Source organism: Cupressus sempervirens, chromosome 5 (assembly GCF_028749045.1).
Source record: "Cupressus sempervirens isolate cs-2001-9-10 chromosome 5, ASM2874904v1, whole genome shotgun sequence".
Classification (NCBI taxonomy): domain Eukaryota; kingdom Viridiplantae; phylum Streptophyta; class Pinopsida; order Cupressales; family Cupressaceae; genus Cupressus; species Cupressus sempervirens.
Genome location: NC_143122.1, coordinates 159,992,867 through 160,011,637, shown reverse-complemented (window position 1 = coordinate 160,011,637; position 18,771 = coordinate 159,992,867). Strand labels below are relative to the sequence as shown.

Sequence of the window (18,771 nt, the reverse complement as noted above, 5' to 3'; positions counted from 1 at the left end):
AGATTTATGTAAGAAAATTGAGTGTTGGAATATTGAGCGAGTAGAGAAAAGTGGTCAGATTCTCAAGTATAAATAAACATAGATATAAATATTATTACAATGCTGACAAAATCCATTGCTCAATCAAATTATTTAGTTCCTTACTTCGATAAACCCCATCTCAAAAATCATGAATATCCTGTTAATAAGGATATATCACTTCTAATATAGATATAGAACTACTACTGATGATAGACGAAAGGTTTCAACTTCCACTTATTTTTACTACTTTTGTGCACTAGACAAAACACAACGTACTCGTAGGGGTATTATAGGTGTGATTAGCCTGGGAACTGAACTATCTAAGCTGTACAAAATTTGAATTGAGGATATACAAATCGACTCCCAACTCAGTGTTTAAGGCTGAAAGTGAAGCTGAAACTATCCTACACTCTCTAGAAGAGCAAATTCTTAATTTCCCATTGAAAAAATGAGCAACATTACAAGCACTCTCCGAGAGAGGGAGTGAAAGAATGAATTTGGCTACACTACAACAAATGTCGCAATGACTGTACAGACGGAATCTTCTATATGTTTGGATGACATTTAGCTTCTTCAGCCTAAACTGAATCCATCTAATAAGGTCTCTGTAAGTATCCAGGAACACTTAGGCTGGCTATGTAATCTTGGAAAGGGTCACCACTATTGGGAGTAGATTGCAATTGGTCTAGTTGTGGCAATGGGCTTTGCAAACCATCAAAACTGAAGCTGAACATTGGCTGATTAAGATCACTCTCCTGCTGCTTCATTAATTCTGCCAGTCTATACCTGCTCTGCACTTCGCCTTTTTCGATTTTAATTTCGGGCGAGGAGGGTATAGAACAGCTTGAATCGGTGAGAAGTAGGGGAACCAATTTTGTGGAATTGTGATTTGTCCTGCTATTAGTGTTCATAGAGCTGAAAAGTGGAGGTAGATCTGGAAGGTCCATTGAGGCACTGGTAGTGGTAACATTTGAAGTGTTCAGATTCTGCTGATAAAGGTAGCTTAAGTTGTTACACTTGTTGGAGGTTATATCAGAAACTGCCCTGTAATTTGAAGAAGGGGCGCATTTGCTTGAATCTTCAGAAGTTCTTTCCGAATGCTCCATGCTCGAGTTCATGATGGTAATCTCAGTGGGCAGCATTTCGGTATCCCTTTCATCGACTTCTCCATGGAATGGTTCAATTGCTGTGTCTATAGAACATTCCTTCTGCTCCTTTGCTAACTTCTCAGCACTACTCTTCTTGTTGTATATTCGGCAAAGCACCCAGTCATCCAACTGCAACAACAGAATTTTTTGTCATCAGGAACATGAACAAATTCTCAAAAAATCCTCAATAGACTTATAGATTAACACAATTAAAACGTGCCACCAACACTGATCCACAATACTAAAACACTACTTCCCCGAGGAATGGCTACTGTCATGACTATTTTGAAAATAAATAAATTAAACTTTCATGGGGGTGTCCCCGCAGCCTAAGCCCAGCAACGACCAGCAGCCGGTGCCAGCTTAGGTCAAAATGAGTCCCCCATAGGTGCAGAGCAGCCGCGCGCAAGCCACTCTCACCATTTGAACCCAGAGGTGGAATTGAACCCAAGACCGTGGGGTGACCCACAACTTCAAAGCCTTAAACTTTCATGGGGGTGTCCCTGCAGCCTAAGCCCAGCAATGACCAGAGGCTGGTGCACGCTTAGGGAGAAATGAGTCTCCCATGGGTGCAGAGCAGCCGTGCGCAAGCCATTCACCATTTGAACCCAGAGGTGGAATTGAACCCAAGACTTGCCTGTCTATCAACTGTGTGCACTAGGGGTTCTATCTCTCATGACTATGTTCCAATGAAATACAATGTTCGAAAGTGTGAATTTTACTACCAGTCAAGACCCATAAGGTTCCATATACATAGCAACATAAAGGAGAGAATGATTTAGCGAGAGATGCAGTACCCTTAGACAACCCTTCTTCCTTGCAGGCCTACTGACATCGGCGAGGCGATACTCATGCATGATCCAGTTAGTCTTGTTTCCTTTGGGTGCTTTTCCAACATAGAAAACCAGAGCCTTTTTTATGCCAACACGCCTGCCACCAATCCGAGTAGTAATGGGTTTATCTGCACCTGTAGCTTTCCAATACCCGGAACCAGCAGCCCTGTTCGGACGAGAGCCATTTGGATACTTCCTGTCCCTGGGAGTGAAGAAATACCACTCCTTTTCTCCAAATAGTGACATTTCTGTGAACACAGAATGCATGAATCAGAACAGAGCAAAATTAATTTTCTAGCAAAAACCAATTAGAGTTCATAGGCAGGACTGCAGTGAAGGTGATTCAACCGTTCACATATAAATATACCCAAAAACTCGAGAAGAATATAAATCAATCCATGGATATAAAGATAAGATAATTTATATTGAGGGTTTTGATATAATTTACATTGAGGGTTTCACAAACCCATATAGGAACAAGCCACTGAATGAAAGAGACATCAAACATAGAAATGGAGTCAGCTTATGGATACAAAGGAATTTCCAACACCACCTATGGATTGCTCTATATGGCACTAGTTTCAACTGTTTGTCAATGTATGCCATTAATACACTTACGATCTAGGAAATATAATCTTATGAAGGAAACAAAAATTAAAACCGTATTCTAGGAACAGGTTGGGGTACTTCAAATGCTGAAACAGGGAAGATGCACACCAAAAGCAGAACAAAAAGTATGGAAACCTAGAAATCCTGAAAACTTCAATGCCAAAAACAGGGCTTAACTGCCCTACAAAACTCTAAACGCTCATGCGGACCAGATCTATTGCTTCACAAGGCAATATAAAGCCAAAAATAGAATAGACATCTGTTTACCTAAAATGAAAAACAGTGAACAGCCACCCTAAAAGCACAAACTACGACAGCCTAAATTGAATGATAAAACCAGAACAATGAATTCAATTTCTATCGCCCGTATTATAGAAGTGTCAATAACTTCGTAAGAATCTTTAAGAATCTAGAAGTAAGGAGGAAAAATAAAGAGACGAATAAATTTATAACATTTCTAAAAGGCACACAGTGCAGATGTCATAAAACAACAGTGAAAAAAACTCAGATTGTACAGGGCATCCTGACATGTTTTAAAGTCGAGGGGTTTAAAAACAGGGGCCAAAGAAAAATTCATATTAAGCGGCACACCTGGACAAGTTTATGAATCCACCAAAGCTGAACCCTCATAATCAACCATAACAATGATAAAAGATGCATTTTAAATTGTAGAAACCAGGGGATAAAGCCCACAAATTGTATCGAAATTTCAAATTGGCTCTGAAACCTAAAATGAATATGAGCCAGGGGCTGATAACCTACAGGTTTATCAAAAACTACATGTTCAAGAACCCACAGAAGCTGAACTTAAATAGACAAACATAACAATGATGCAAATCACAAAACCAGGGGATAAAAGGCACAAATTTGACCAAAATTTAAAGAGACTCTAAAAGCAAAAATGAATACAAATCAGGGCTAAAATCCTACAGGACTGTCAAAAACTACATGTTCAGCAATCCACACAAGCTGAAACACAAATAGACAAGCATGCCAATGATGAAACAAGCATTAACAAAAACTGAACTCAGACAGACAAACATAACAATGATAAAACCGGCATTTCATATGCCAGAAAACAGGGAATAAAAGAGCCAGCAAGTTCTCCCAAACTTTCAAACCGGCTCTAAAAGCTAAAATGAATGCAAACCGCGGGCTAAATTAGATTAAAAAAAAAAAACCGAACTGGCTGAAGAAGCCAAAATGAATGCAAAACGTGGGCTCAACTTGATACAGAAAAACCTCAAGATGGTAACAAAAGCTAAAATGAATGCAAACCAGGGGTTAAAATTGATGAAAACAAAATCTCAAGATGGTTCAAGAAGCCAAAATGAATGCAAACCGTGGGCTAAAATTGATCCAAAACAACCTCAAGATGATTACAAAAGCTAAAATGAATGCAAACCAGGGGCTAAAATTGATCAAAACAAAATCTCAAGAAGATTCCAAAGCTAAAATGAATGCAAACCAGGGGCTAAAATTGGTCAAAACAAAATCTCAAGATTGTTCCAAAAGCCAAAATGAATGCAAACCGGGGGCTAAAGTTTGATTAGAAAATTTATTCCAAAAGCTAAGATGAACACAAACCTGGTAGCTGCCATGGATCATACTTGTACAAGTCCACCTCGGCAATGATAGGAACAGCAAGGCTCTGTGAGGCAGCCTTCCTACACAGATAGTGCACCACCAACTCTTCATCAGTGGGATAAAACCTGAACCCAGGCGGCAAATTCAACTGAGCCTCAGCATCCTGTCTACCCATCTTACCAAAAATCTCTCTCGCTATTCCCTTCAATCCAAATCTCTTCTCCAAAAAACTCCCCCAAAACAAAAATAAAACTTCCCCACAAAAGCACTAGAATTCTTCGAGAACACCAAAAGAAATAACGAGAAATCTCTCTTCAATTTTCCCACCGTGTTGGGCTTTCTAAAAATTTAAGAGAACAGCAAGGGGCAGAGGCTTTATAGCCATTGGATTGGTGAGGGCCGTGAATTGAAGCATCTGGCGAGTCAGTCAGGGAAGGCGGCGGGCGGGTGCAGCAAATGTCAACATCAACCAAGTCGCAAGGGGTGACGTCAGCAAACCACGTGTAGGCGCATGGACCCGATGAAATCTTGGGCCAAAAGCGACCGCCTAGTCAGACAATTCAAACGCTAAAATATTCCCTCTCATTCCACGTGGCACTCTCTCACTGGCCCGCCGAAGAAACCGGCTTCTCCACCGCCCGCTCTTGACCGGACAGCTGGCTCTCAGAGACTGTCCACTTGTGCGCCTTGGAAGGTTCAGCTGATTTTTCAGATAACTATCAAAACCCCTCGCTAAAGGACAATATTGTTTTCCGTTGCCGCTTGCGTCACGGCTTACGTCACACCGCATGAGCTGGTGGGCCCACCTTTGTCGTCTTCCGGCGGCACGGCGGCTGAGTCATCGGTGAAATGCTGGCCGAATGTGTCGCCATCACCGATATTGAGAAGGTGGCAGAAGATTCGCATGGGAAAGGAAGCTTTGCCGAAACTACAAATGTGTTAAAAAAAACTTTTTTTTTTTTTTAAACATTAAAAACATCAAATTAGAATTTTATTATTCTTTAATGTGTTGAAATTTATATGATTGATCTTTCGATACCACTCACATTAATTTTTTTCACCAAATTTGATAGGGCACGTACATTTAATATATGTATTTTAAAATTAATTAGGGCAGGTCCATTTAATGTTTTTCTCCCTAGTCAACCCTAAAGTGACCATGCAATGTATTTTGTTTAATGCGAGGGTTTTTTTTATTATTTTCTGTGAATTCACTGCTTTAGAAGCACATGTTGATATTCCCACTTTTCTTTGCCTTTTTCTTTAACCCTTTGTCAAATCTTTTGACACCTAATGTATTTTTTTAAATTTATTTTTAAACATGGTTCTTTGTGGGCACACTCCCTTGTCTTGTTCTAGAAGGATATATTTATTATTGTGAGGTTTTATCCGACTCCAGCTGTGGATATTTTGCATGCCTTACGTGGAAAGAGGTGGGTGTTTTGTAACGAGGATAAGGAGGGTCATATCTATACCGACTTTATTGTTACTAGAGCTTGCACTTGTTCATTGTACTGCCATGAATCGTGTACCTCAAATGTCACCTCAATAGGGAGGTGGGTTTTGGAGAACACGTTGGAAAAGTGGTCCTTATGACCTTGGGTATGTGTGAAACCACTTTGCTCTTTTAAGCCTCCAAATTGTAGGGTTAGTGTGAAAGCATTTTGGTCATTTACCCTTCAAACCATAAAGGCCCGTTTGGTGAGCGGAATAGGAATACGTATTTTAAAATGCGTATTATAGAATAGAACGTATTCCTATTCTCTGTTTGGTTCAGCCAATATTTGATGGAAATTCGCGAACCCGAAAATTTATGTTTTCTAAAATTAAAAAAATGGAATAAGAATATGTATTCCAATACCACCTATTTTGGTGGAATTGCAAAACCCCATTTTTGGGCCAAAAATGGAATACGTATTCCATTTTTGCTTCGTATTCCAATCCCGTTTTGGTGCATCCAAACAAGGAATTCAAAATTTTTGAAATATGTATTCCTATTCCGGTCACCAAACGGACCCTAAGTTTAGTTTGAATTTATTGTGGGATTAATGTAGGTTATAGAGTATGTGAATGTTATTAGAATCTTTTTATGTATCTTTTTATGTTATTACATTCCATATTCTGATGTTCTCTCGTCCTGATGATGGATCATGTAGTATGATCCAAAACGTTGATGCTAAAAAAACTCACACAATCTAATCCAGAAACATTGCTCACATACTAATGGATTGTGGAAATCTGATTATGTTAATCTTATGGGATGTTTAGAATCTTTTATTGTATTATATTATATAAATTATAAATGTGATTATTGTTAAACATAAGATTGGTATGTTTGTATGCAGTTAGTAATCATTTTATTTATTTTTTTAATTGAAAGAAGAAAAAAATTACATATGCAACAACATTCAATAGAGTATGAGTTACACCATGGTGAACACAACGAACAACATTTAAAACCACAATATCCACGCTAACAATTGACTATGTTTAGTTTGAATTGGTTGATTCGCGGTGAAATATTGAAAGCTCCACTATTAAGATAAGATTAAAACATCGATGAATTTAATTTTATAAAGATGAAGATTACCTTGAAGTCAAAATATCTCATCTTAATTCTTCACTTTTATCGTAAGGAAGAAAGAATACTTTGAATCATGTATATCAAATGTCACTTTAATAATAAGGTGTTTGGAAAACATGTGAAAAAGTGGCATTTATCACATAAGGTCAATGTGAAAGCAGTTTAGGCATGTGACCCCATAATATAGGGGTTTTGTAAAACATTTTCTCATGTAGATTATTTGGTGGTGTGGATATGATTAATTTTTTTTTATAGATTATATCATGTAAAAAGAAGAAATATAAGAGTGATTAATGTTAATTGATATAATATTTTTTATGTTCATACGAAGTTATATATATTTTCTTGGCTTAAGTGAATTGATTTTTGTTGAAAGATTGAAAGTTGATTTTTTAAAACATTATATAAGATTATATTAAAATATGAATATTTGTTTCTTGTATAGAGAAGGAAGACAACCTTGAAGAATATTAAAGATATGCCATAATATCTAAATTTTTAATTATTAGCTTATGTCATAAAGAAAAAAGGTTGTCTCAAAGAGTACTAAAATATGAAAAATTGTGTGTAACATAAGGTAAGATTGAAGACAATTTAGTTATTTATTTGGTTATCTCATGTTGTCAAAAAAGCATACTACTTATATACTAAAGAAAAAAAAGACTACCTTAAAGAGTACAAAAAATTTGGAAAATGTGCCCCAATAACATATGGTTGGAGTGAAGTCATTTTTGTCAAGAATTTTTGTATATTCATATAAAGTTATTTATAGATTTTTTTTGCTAGGTCAGTTGATTTATGTTGAAAGATTGAGAGATTCAACATTAACTATCATTTATTTTCTAAAATATTATACAATGCTAGATTAAAAATGAACATTTTTGTATAAAGAAGGAATACTACCTTGCAGAGTACAAAAATATGTCAAACATCTCAATTCAATTACTAGTTTATTTCCTAAAGTAAAAAAAATGTCTTGAAGAGTATTAAATATAGAATATGTGCCCTTATAATATAGAATTAGAGCAAATGCATTTGGTCATGTTTATTTGGCTAACTCAAGTTGTGAAAAAACTTACTACCTTGAAGAGTATTAAAAAATGGAAAATGTTCTATTACATAGAAAGAGAGTGAAGGGAATCTAGTCATGTAGTTTATTTGGTTGGGTGGGTTTTATTACTTTTTTTCATATGATGAGTTAATGATATCTATTTGGATATAGTTTTTTCATCCATATTAAGTTATAGTTGGACTTTTATGGGTTTATTGGTTTCATATTACTTGAGAGAATCAACTCTAATCATTCCAAATCCTTTAAGAGAATAAAAATATCAACTTTGAATTCTAATGTAAAAAAGAAGATTGCCTTGAAGAGTATTAAATATATGGAAAAACATCTCAATTTAATTCTCACCTCATGTCACCAAGAAGAAAGACTACCTTGACGAGTGTTAAAAATGTGTAAATACTTCTCAAATTAGTTACAAATTCATGTTATAAAGAATGTAGAATACCTTGAAGAATATTAAAATATAGAAAATGTAACCTTATAACATAGCTTAGACTAAAAGAAATTTGGTCATGTAGTTTAGTTAGTTAACTCATGTGTAAACAAAGAATATTACAGTGAAATTATTAAAATATGAAAATGTACCATATTAATGAGATGCTTGTAATCACCCCAAAAAATACAAATCACCCTTGGACCTCCTAGGGTCTTCCAAGGAAAAACCTAATAAATCCTCTAGTAATCAGAGTATTACCACTACTATCCTAGAAGATGACGAGATTTATGTTCATAATTCTAAAAGAGTGATTGTTGAAGAACCTACCTCTATTAGTAGGAATAGAAGGTAAATAAGGATTTCCAAAAACCAAATGAACCCCCTTTCTAAAGGAAAATGAATAATGTTGGATGACAAGGATTTGTCTTCTAAAGATAGCTCAAAGGCTTGTGAGGATGAATAAGAGGACCAAGTTTATACACCTCCCAATTTGTATCAAAGAGTGAAAAAGTGACAAAGACAAAGATGGAGAAATTTCCAAAGGAGATGTCCAACCATGAAACAAGAGTAAACACAAGGAAGAAAAAATAAGAGAAATGAATGAAACAACAAATTCAATTTACTATATGTAGATCCAATGGAAATTTTCCTAAAAACATCTCAAGCAATATGTCTACTTGGTTGTTTCCTTCAATTATAGAGTTAATCAAGTGTGTGAACATAAATGCACCAGATTTTAGCCTCTAGATCTCCCTATCATGTTATTTGTACTTGATACATTGTGAATATCACATATATAGCCAACATGACATGCAAGTCATATCAGGAGAATTACAGTTTCTAATAATTAAGATATGTTTTCCACAAATAGGTTTGACCCTTAAAGATAAGATGAGCAATTGAACAACTAAACATATGAGGATGAGTGAACCAAGATATAGGTCCACACATGATCCAACAACTGTTACGAAGAGCCATTAATCAATGTGCACAAGAATAATCATCGCATGATCATAGTTCCACACATCACTCAAGATGCCACTGAAGAACAAACTACTTGAGGATAATGAATTGGAACTTGAAAGATAAAAGAACATAGAATGCACAATCACATAACAATGATCTAAGATGGGTCATCTTCAAGATGCCAAGATTGCACATGTTGAAATGCATGATCCAATAATCACACACACAAATAGATGGATAGGAAAATATGAATAGAAACAAAACGTAACATAATGATGCAAGATTTCCAAGAACCCAAGATGTGCCTACATCAAACATGTGATAGTATTAGAAAATTGATGTCTATATTAGAGTCCCTACACAACCTAAGCAAAACCAAAATTATACGACTCACACTGATAAATCCAAGAACTATATTCAACTAGGTTTCTCTTCCACTAAACTAAATACTCTAAGTAATCATTTCCTCTAGTAATCTTTCCAATTTTGTTATCCAAAATCCTCTCAATATCCCTAGTCATATTTTTAGGACAATATTACTTAACAATTGAATCATCATCAAGGTCATGATGCTCGTATAATTTAGAAATTTTGAATATTGGTCAAATGTCTTTTTCATCGGGTAACTCAACTTCAAAAGCATTAACAATGTAAATTTTCCTCAAGATCATAAAAGGGCCAAATTTATTGATCTTCATCTTATTATAAGCTCTAAAAAGAAATATTTTATTCAAATGAATCATAACCTCGTCACTTACTACAAAATCTGTATGTCTCCTTGTCTTATCTATTGGAAATATAAGAGGAGTAACTTGTTGGTGTTTTTGAAAAAACTACTAAGCAACAAAATGCTCAATACCAAAATGACATCACTCACATAATCTAAAGACTAGACAATTTCTATTAACAAATGTATGTGCAAACCATTTGGACCTAACTTCAACAAAACCAAGGGTGATTTTCTACTCTTTAGGCTCTGCAAAACTAGGGTGGGTATACCTAGGGATGGTTCTAGACTAGGAAATGTTGTATGAGGATTATTTTAGTTTCATTTTGATTCTCATCTCAAATCCTCAAATTCATGCATAATTCATGACAATTTGATAAACACATCCCATATAATAGATCTGGCCAAAAATTTTCTATAGGTCTACACTTGTTCTGAGCAATAGTCGCTAACTGAAGCTAAAACATTCCATGCAAACAAGTACTAGCCAACTTTGAAGATCTACAGGAAATAAAAGTAAAATTGATTATAATTCTGCATTTTGAAAACCATTTAGGACATATTTCTCTTCTAGCTGAATCAATTTGACCAGTGCCTAATCAATCAGGGCTCAGAGTCTACTACAAATCCTTAGATCTAATTTGTTGCCTTACAACAAATATTATCAACAATTCTTATTAGAATTCATCATTCAAAAATCCTTCTTAATACTGTAGCAATCTTATCAAATTCATCAAAGCTTTTACTTAATCCATTGAACTAATAGCAGTGATGAACAAATATACAACCTAACTAAATTGCATTCAATTGCACAAGCCTTTACTCATACAACATCAAGATAACCAAGTAATCAAAAGGAGACAAAATTCAGAAAGAACTGATATGGGGACAACTCATAATTTGTATTCATTTTCTTTGAAAATTGTATACATTTACAATAAACTCAAAATGACCTTAGGAAGAAACACAGAGATCATTCTATATTCATGTATTCTCAAGAACTAATAGAGAAAATACATCATAAACTTGCTCAAAATATTGGACCGAAAAAATAGACTAAGTATATCACCTAGAAACAATAGAATTTAGACATCCTCTCTAGCCCTGGAATCTCACTTATATAGTGTGAGATGCAACAAGCTTCAGGCTAAGAGAAATTGATAGGTGTCCTTCAAAAAGTTTTACATACACCCATCACAACAAGACAAAACTGTGAATAATAGAAAGACTAGTACATCGAACATTCCTTTGTGGGCCCACTTCTGTTATTCCCTTTGGAAAGACAAAATATTATGATTGGATTCCTTTAGCACTCTGGTTCCTCGGGATAGGTGGCCATCAAATGTGATAGTGATGAGTCATCTCCTACTACCTGAGGATCCTCTTTGTCTTTATCATCAGTGACAAAGGTGGCTTCTACTTTTGTACCCTCTTTTTTATCATCATCCTCCACCTCATCATCTCCTTCTATCTTCTCTGTAGACATAAGCTCTTCCTTCCATTTATTATAGGTAGTGTCCTCCGGCCAGTCAAAATTTAGAACTTCTCTTTGTATAGTTACTAAAAAATTTGCAGTTGCCTCTATATCAACAAAATCTTTTCTGATGGAGTTATAGAATATCTGCACTTTTACCAACTCCTCATTTGTCATTTCCCATAACAAATGTCTAGTTTCATTTATAACTTTATTTATCCTTTCACAAAAAATCTCATCCAACTCCCTTTTCCATTCCTCCTTTTCCTTCACTTTATCAATAGTCTTTAATGAACAAGGGAATAAATCAAACTTTTCTGCAATATACTTGGAAAAAAAAATAGTTAGTCTTTTTTGAAAAGAATTTTGCTTATCATCAAATCCTTGCAATTTATTCAATAAGTCAAAGATTTTTTCTATTTGATGACAGGGCAGCTAGATGACAGATATACACATAGTAGTGATATCTTCATTTCTTTCTGTCCACTTTTGCACAAGGGGTCTTAATATAGCTTCATCTCTCTTCAATTCATCCCTGATGGATGCAATCCTTGCCAATAAATCAAAACATGATGACCACTCAATTCTATCTACTAAATACATTATACCTTGCCTTATTTTCTCTTCAAACTAATTATTTAGTTCTATATGCAATGCATACAACTTATTCTTTTCTTCTTCAAAATCTTCTATGGTGTAGAACTGCGACCTTTCAGGGGTATTTGGTACCTCAACAATTGGAGTGGACTTGAAAGATTTAATAGGTGGCCTAGGAGGGTATACAATCCTGGGTCTACTAGATTCTTCTACTTTTCTTTTCCCAAGTATCTTCTCCATTTGAGATACTTTGTTTTCTAATGATTGTATCTGCATACCCCTTTCCTCATATGCTTTCAAAGCTTCCTCAAACCTAGCATTGAGTTGGGAAAATCTATCTTCTTCCTGGCCAGATACAACACCACCAAATTTTAACATCTTTGAGGCCATTCCTATTATCTACTTACTGCCTACCTCACTAGCCCTAAAAACTATCAATGCACCAGTATGCTCCACAGTGGAAATTTCCTACATTCTGGTCTTGTATCTTTTTTCAATTGACCAAATAACAAGGGCTTGGTGGTCATCACTAAATTTTACTCCTCTGTGAGCCTGTAATACCTCTTCTTCAGTTTTAAATTGGACGTCATTTTTCTTCCTTACTAAATAAAAAATGATGGTGTTCATTATATCCCATTCTGGCTAAATAAGGACTCCTGACTATTTAATTACTTGCCTACTGACCTCAGGGGTAAATTGAGCAAAATATTTCAAAAATTTAGACTTTACCTCCTCCTTGATAGCAGAATCCAATTTATCAGGTTGTTCTATCTTTATTTTTTCACAAGTCTTCTCAAAATTTCCTATATTTAGCCTCCACAAAAATTGTGCAAATGCTCTAGACTTCACAAAATTCTCATCATTAACAAACCTCTCAGAGGCTTGGGAAACTATAGGGTCAATTTCCTTACCTTGGTAATTAGTAACAGTTAAATCCAAGGAAGGTGTAGGTGCTTCTTGAGGCTCTCCAATCTCCAAATCTGTGGAGGTAACAATCACATCTCCCTCCACCAATTTGTCTAAGCTATTCTCTCAGAGATGTTGCATCATCAATTCCAATTGGAGACCAGCTTAGGGAATATTGTTCCACTTGGGAAGAAGACCCTTGTTCTAACTTTTGTCTTTTTGGAGCACTGGTTGCAGGTGGGCTTTCTGGCCTTGGTCTCTGCTAAGGGGGAGCCTATTGCACATTCTGGATCATTACATATCCTTCCCTTTTCTGTGAAGTGTACTGACCAGGAGACACCACATTTCTACTGTTTATTCTCTTTTGCACCTCTGTAGCCTTGTCTGGATGAGCCTTGACATATGCATCCTTATTCTCATTCATGGCTTGTATTATCATAGCAAAATTATTCATTAATGCCTGCATCTTGGCTCCCCAATATTTCTTTTCTTTCAATGGATCATAATGGAGTTCAAAAGCATTAATGAATTCTAGGGTTTTACTATATACTATCCATTTCTCCTTTCTCAATTCCTATTCTTGCAGAGTAAAAACATTTCTGATCACATCCTCTAGATAGTATACTTATTGCACCATGTGAGAAGCTTTTATTATTTCTCTTAAGAGATCATAAAATTCTTCAGGGTCAATAAACCTGGCATGAGACTCTGCCATGTTATATCTATCTAAGAATAAATTCAAATGCTTCCAGCCTTTCTTTACAAAAAAAAAATCATGTGCCACAGTAACAATTGGAAAAAATGTGCCCTTCTTAGGCAATTCCCTCTCATCTATAGTGCCTATTTTCCATAACAACTTAGCTATTCCTATCTTCAAAGGCACATGAAATGGCAGCACATGAGGCTTTCCCAGGAAGCCATATACTCTTATCACTGTTGAAACATTATAGGGAATGATATCCCCCCAATTATGACTAACCAGTAGCCCTTTTGCATGGTCCTTGGGTCTGACCAATTCTAACTATGTTTGTGAAATTCTAGGGTTATCTCCTCTCAAAAGCAATCTAAGCTTAGATGCAAAATATCTGTCAAACTTCACATAACTGGCACCTATGATTTCTGAGGTCATATCCACACTCCACAATTGTATGGGATTCCTCTCTCCATTTCTAGTTGTCTCCAACTCCATACCCTTGGAGAAAAAGGTAAATCCCTTGTACAAGAATACATGCATAAGCAATGAATACCAACATAATGGTTTGTTCTCTTTTCCCCTTGCTATTCCCACCAAACCATTGTGAATCTCCTTTGCAAGAAAGGTAGCAAAATCTAGAATAGTGCTCATCCCAAATTGAAGAGTTTGAGCCATTATGAGGACAATCAAGCCTAGGATCTGCTTGGCTTCATCCATTCCAAAAATTTTACAAAGAGAAACATACAATGCCTGAGCCCTAGGGTTAAAATGTCTTTTCAGTAATGGCTCAGGTGTGTTAGCAGTAATCACAAACAAGGTTTCAACTTTAGCAGCATGCTCCTGCAATGGCCCTATCCTCAAGTATATTCTTTATGCATCATATATTTCTTGCAAATCATCCATATCAATGATTTCATGTACATCGTAGTTAGGGTTAAGGTTAAAAACTTCACTGAATAGCTCAGGGAAAACCCTAAAAAGATTCACTCTAGAATGATTCTTCACCCAAATTGTAATAGGATTATATTTTTTAGCCAGGTTAGTCAATAGATCACTATCAAAGAAAACTGTAGGGACTGTTAATTTTTGAATGTCGAATTCCCAAACATTGGTCATGGGGTTATCTAAATTCCTTTCTGAGAAACATTTTTTGAACAATTGCAAACCTCCCATAGATAATTGGGCGTCTCTTACCCAGTTTTCTCTATCATAGAAACCCTTAGCCACAACTACCCTAGGGTTCTTAGGAATGAATTCCCTCCCCTTAGTTATTTCATTTACTGATAAGGGAAACTGTTCTAGGAAATAATCATGCACAACCCTTTTTAAATAATCAGTTTGCCCAACAAATTTCTTTCATGGAGGCATTTTAGAATTTCACACTCTTACAATAGAAAATTCTTGATTTTTACAGGTTACAGATTACTTACTCGCTAAATTTTCCCTTGTTTCTCTACAATTTTCTTTGCAAATTTGCTGAAACCCTTGAGAAATTCGGTGCCCTTTCTTTGGAAATCTTTTTTGCTCTGAGAAAATCTGCGATTGTGTGCTTCAATAATGGTGATTTTTTGAATATTATACCAGTGCATTGAGGTCGCATGAAGGAAACTTTGAGTCATATTAATTCCTACAACCGTTAGTTTCATGTTATATTTCAAATTTGAATCTGACCTGTCGATCTCCCAAAGATTAGATGGCTTTATTTCAAAATTGAAATGCCTTAAAAAAAATTCAAGCCCCCAGCCACGTGTCAAAAGGGTGCATGCCCGCATTACTTAAAATTCCTGCAACTTCTTATTACTGGCATGCACTATCTGTCGATCTTTCCCAGATCAACGGTGGGCCAAAATCCTTTTCTTTGACAACCCACTTAGTTGACTTAACCAATCAAATATCATCCTTTTACAATGTGCTCTGACAGATTTGACTGCGGCATTTAAACTTTCAGTGCCCATTACATCATTGCTTTCAACTTGGCATACCTATCACGTTCCACCAATGAGTGCACTTTACTCCATCTGACCTTTCCAGCATGGCATGACTCAACATTCCCTTTAAGTCTTGGTCCCACTGTGCTCGCTTGCCCGCATTATTTAAATGTCGAACAAGTCCATATTGCGAGGAAGTGTTAACCCTGGATCTTATTCAGATCGACGGCGATCACAAATCTTCTGTGACTGTAACATCTAGTCAACTAGTTAGACCAATGAGATGCTTTCTCTATACTCCAGCTCATCTGACAAGTACCACATAAGGCAAGTTGTTATTATCTTCTGAGAAAGGTAGGCCCATAATGTCATACTATGCCACGCGTTGCATTTATGCTTCCCTACAATATTTAACATTCATGCACTTTATTATTGAGGGCATGCAGTAGCCCTCGATTCTTTGCAAGATCAATGATCAGGAGCTTTAAGCTATAAAATTATACATTTATTAAAGAATGAGCCAATGATATTGTAGGAATTTCAAAACGTGTGTGAGAACATTGACAACTTTGCAAAAAGTCTAACTAGTTCTGAGAACCACGAACTTTTTTTTTGGTGCACTAAAAATGAAACATCAACAGGGGCTACATGTTGAAAAGGCACTTGCTCGCAATATTTAAATACCTTGCAGCTCCATATTGCAGGAATGTGATGGTTGTTGATCTAATCAAGATCAACAGTCACACAAAGTCTATGTTACATAAGACCTTTTCAAAATAAAATAATGCAGTTTAGGCAAACTTCATAAGGTTTATCAAAAGATTAAAAAGGTCATTCTTACTTAAATAAACCTTTAAGATAGAAATGTCCCACCAAAACTTATTTAAAATGATACTTCCTAAGGTTTTCATAGGCTAAGGCCAAACAAGGCAAGGCGCAAAGTTATTTGGTGAATTTTTTGCCTAGGGTTTATTGACCAAATTTTAAAATACTTGGAGCGCACTTTTAGGGTTTTTCACTGCTAAATACAATAAAACAAGGGTGGTGAAAAACTAGGCCAACATAACTGAGAGGGGGGGTGAATCAGTTACCACTAAAATAAATCCCAGATCCCTTAGATGTCAATTAAAATTCAAAATGATAAAACTGATTACTGTTGATACTCAGTAAACACACAGAAATTACTATAACTCGATAAATGTAGAGAGTGAATTACTTTTTTAAATCTTAAGATGTTATCAGTAATTACTTGTAAGCATGAAATAAATAGCATGAACACATGAGACACTAGGATTTAACATGGAAACCCAATTTGGAAAAAACCACCAATGTAACTAGTTACTGTTTTTCACTCTTTTGAAGTGAGCCCTAGTAAGAGCCAACCCTGTTAAAGGTTACAAAACACACTATTAGGTGTGAACCTATTAAAAAATTTAATCACCCTATTAGGAGTGGCCTTGCAAAAGGTCTTAAAATAATTCAATGGAATTGCCACCTTCTTAGAAGATTTACAAATGCTTGCTAAACCAACTCTGTTAAGAGATTTTAGTTCACTGCTACAATGGTTAGAGAGTAACAATGAAAAGACCTGATTGTGATGCAACTAAATCATTGATTATAGATCTTTTCTCAAGTTCATACTTGATCCTTCTTGATTGAATAATACTTTTCTGCTCCACAAGGATATCTACTTATCCTTTAAGTTTGCTTCCTCTTCTTATCTCTTTCAACTCATTCAACTTGCATCACACACTTTGAAATCATAAGTTGACCTTTTACTTATACCTTTTAGATTGTCAAGTTGGCTCAAATACAAAATAGAATAACCAATATTCATCACCTCAGTTGGCTAGAATCAATAGGTGAAATAATTAAGCTTTACATGCCAAAATAAGAAAATCCTTTGGTAGTCAACCCAGCTTGGTAGAGACTAATTCTGAAGCGATTTCCTATGTTAACCAATAGAAGCTTGGTTAACACTACGAACTTACAAAATTCCTTTGGTAACTGAGTGAACTCAGTTAACACTTACTCTGCTCAACTTTCCCTTTGTTAACTGAGTGAGCTCGATTAACACTCTTTTCCACTTAACTTCCTTCGATGCCCGAGTGAGCTCGGTAAAAACTGCCTTCTACATAAATTAAACTCAAGAATGCTTGGTAGACTAGGAAAACTGTCTTCACTGACCAAGTGAGCTCAGCATGCACTAACTGCCAATTGATATGAAATTTGTGTAACATCAAAGACAACACACAATTAATCAATTATATCCAAAAATCTCCCTCTTTGGCATTGATGACAACACAACATGTCAGAGCACAATAAAATTTTGAAAACAAGACTCCTTTTGTCAAAAAGTTTCTCCCTCTTTGATTGAACTTCTTAACTTCTCCCTCTGCAAAATTTTAGAAAGATATGATAGTAAACTTCTCCTTCTTTTAGTAGCAATGTACCTTGAGTACAGATTCATCTACAATTTTTCCTTGTTAATACTGCATCAACTGATTGATCTTCAACTTGGTTGTTATTGATGCATCACTAAACTTTATTTAGTGAGCTTCAAATAGGGGAATGACCCCTAGCTTACCTCTTAGATACAAAAATGCATCCTTATGTAATGGCTTGGTGAATATATCTACAATTTTTTCTTTTGTATGCACATATTCCAATCTGATTTCTTTGTCCTATACTAATTCTCTTACAAAGTGATTTTTAATAGCAATATTCTTTGTTTTGGAATGCATCACTGGATTCTTTAATATGTTGATTGCACTAGTGTTGTCACAATACATCACTATTGGCTCTTTGATTTCAACCTTCATTCCTTCCAATAACTATTTGAACCAAACAATGTTAGAACAATTCACTGTTGCTACCACATATTTTGCTTCTATTGTGGATTGATATGTGTAGTTTTGCTTCTTGCTTGTCCAAGATACTAGCCTTTTACCAAGAAAGAATGCTCCACCACTGGTGCTCTTTTTGTTATCAATATTTCTTGTCCAATCAACATTAGTAAATACTTTTAGGTCAAGGTTGCCTCCAACTTTATACTATAAGCCATAGTCTTCAGTTCCTTTCAGATATCTCAAGATTCTTTTTATTGCCATCATATGGTTTTCTCTATGTTTAGCTAAGAATCTTGCTACTATTCCAACTTCTAAGGCCTTGTATGTACCACATACTATAATT

At 35.5% G+C, this 18,771-nt stretch overlaps 1 protein-coding gene across 1 annotated transcript; it reads right to left on the bottom strand.

The window, feature by feature from the left end:
• Positions 1–409: 409 nt before the first annotated feature.
• LOC149554922 (uncharacterized) lies at positions 410–4,548 on the bottom strand. Its single transcript, XM_089828924.1, has 3 exons — positions 4,199–4,548; positions 1,967–2,250; positions 410–1,298 (listed from the first exon to the last, which is right to left on the bottom strand). The coding sequence occupies exons 1-3, from the start codon at positions 4,371–4,373 to the stop codon at positions 615–617; spliced, it is 1,143 nt and encodes a 380-aa protein (XP_089685050.1). The 5' UTR covers positions 4,374–4,548; the 3' UTR covers positions 410–614.
• Between the last annotated feature and the right edge of the window lie 14,223 nt (positions 4,549–18,771).

Bases quoted from the DNA above. Each gene is read 5' to 3' on its own strand.
- LOC149554922 (XM_089828924.1), bottom strand. From the start codon at position 4,373: ATGGGTAGACAGGATGCTGAGGCTCAGTTGAATTTGCCGCCTGGGTTC. The intron at 2,251-4,198 runs GTTTGTGTTCAT...CTGTGTTCACAG, and splicing joins TGATCCATGGCAGCTACCAG to AAATGTCACTATTTGGAGAA. The intron at 1,299-1,966 runs GTACTGCATCTC...CTGTTGTTGCAG, and splicing joins GGAAGAAGGGTTGTCTAAGG to TTGGATGACTGGGTGCTTTG.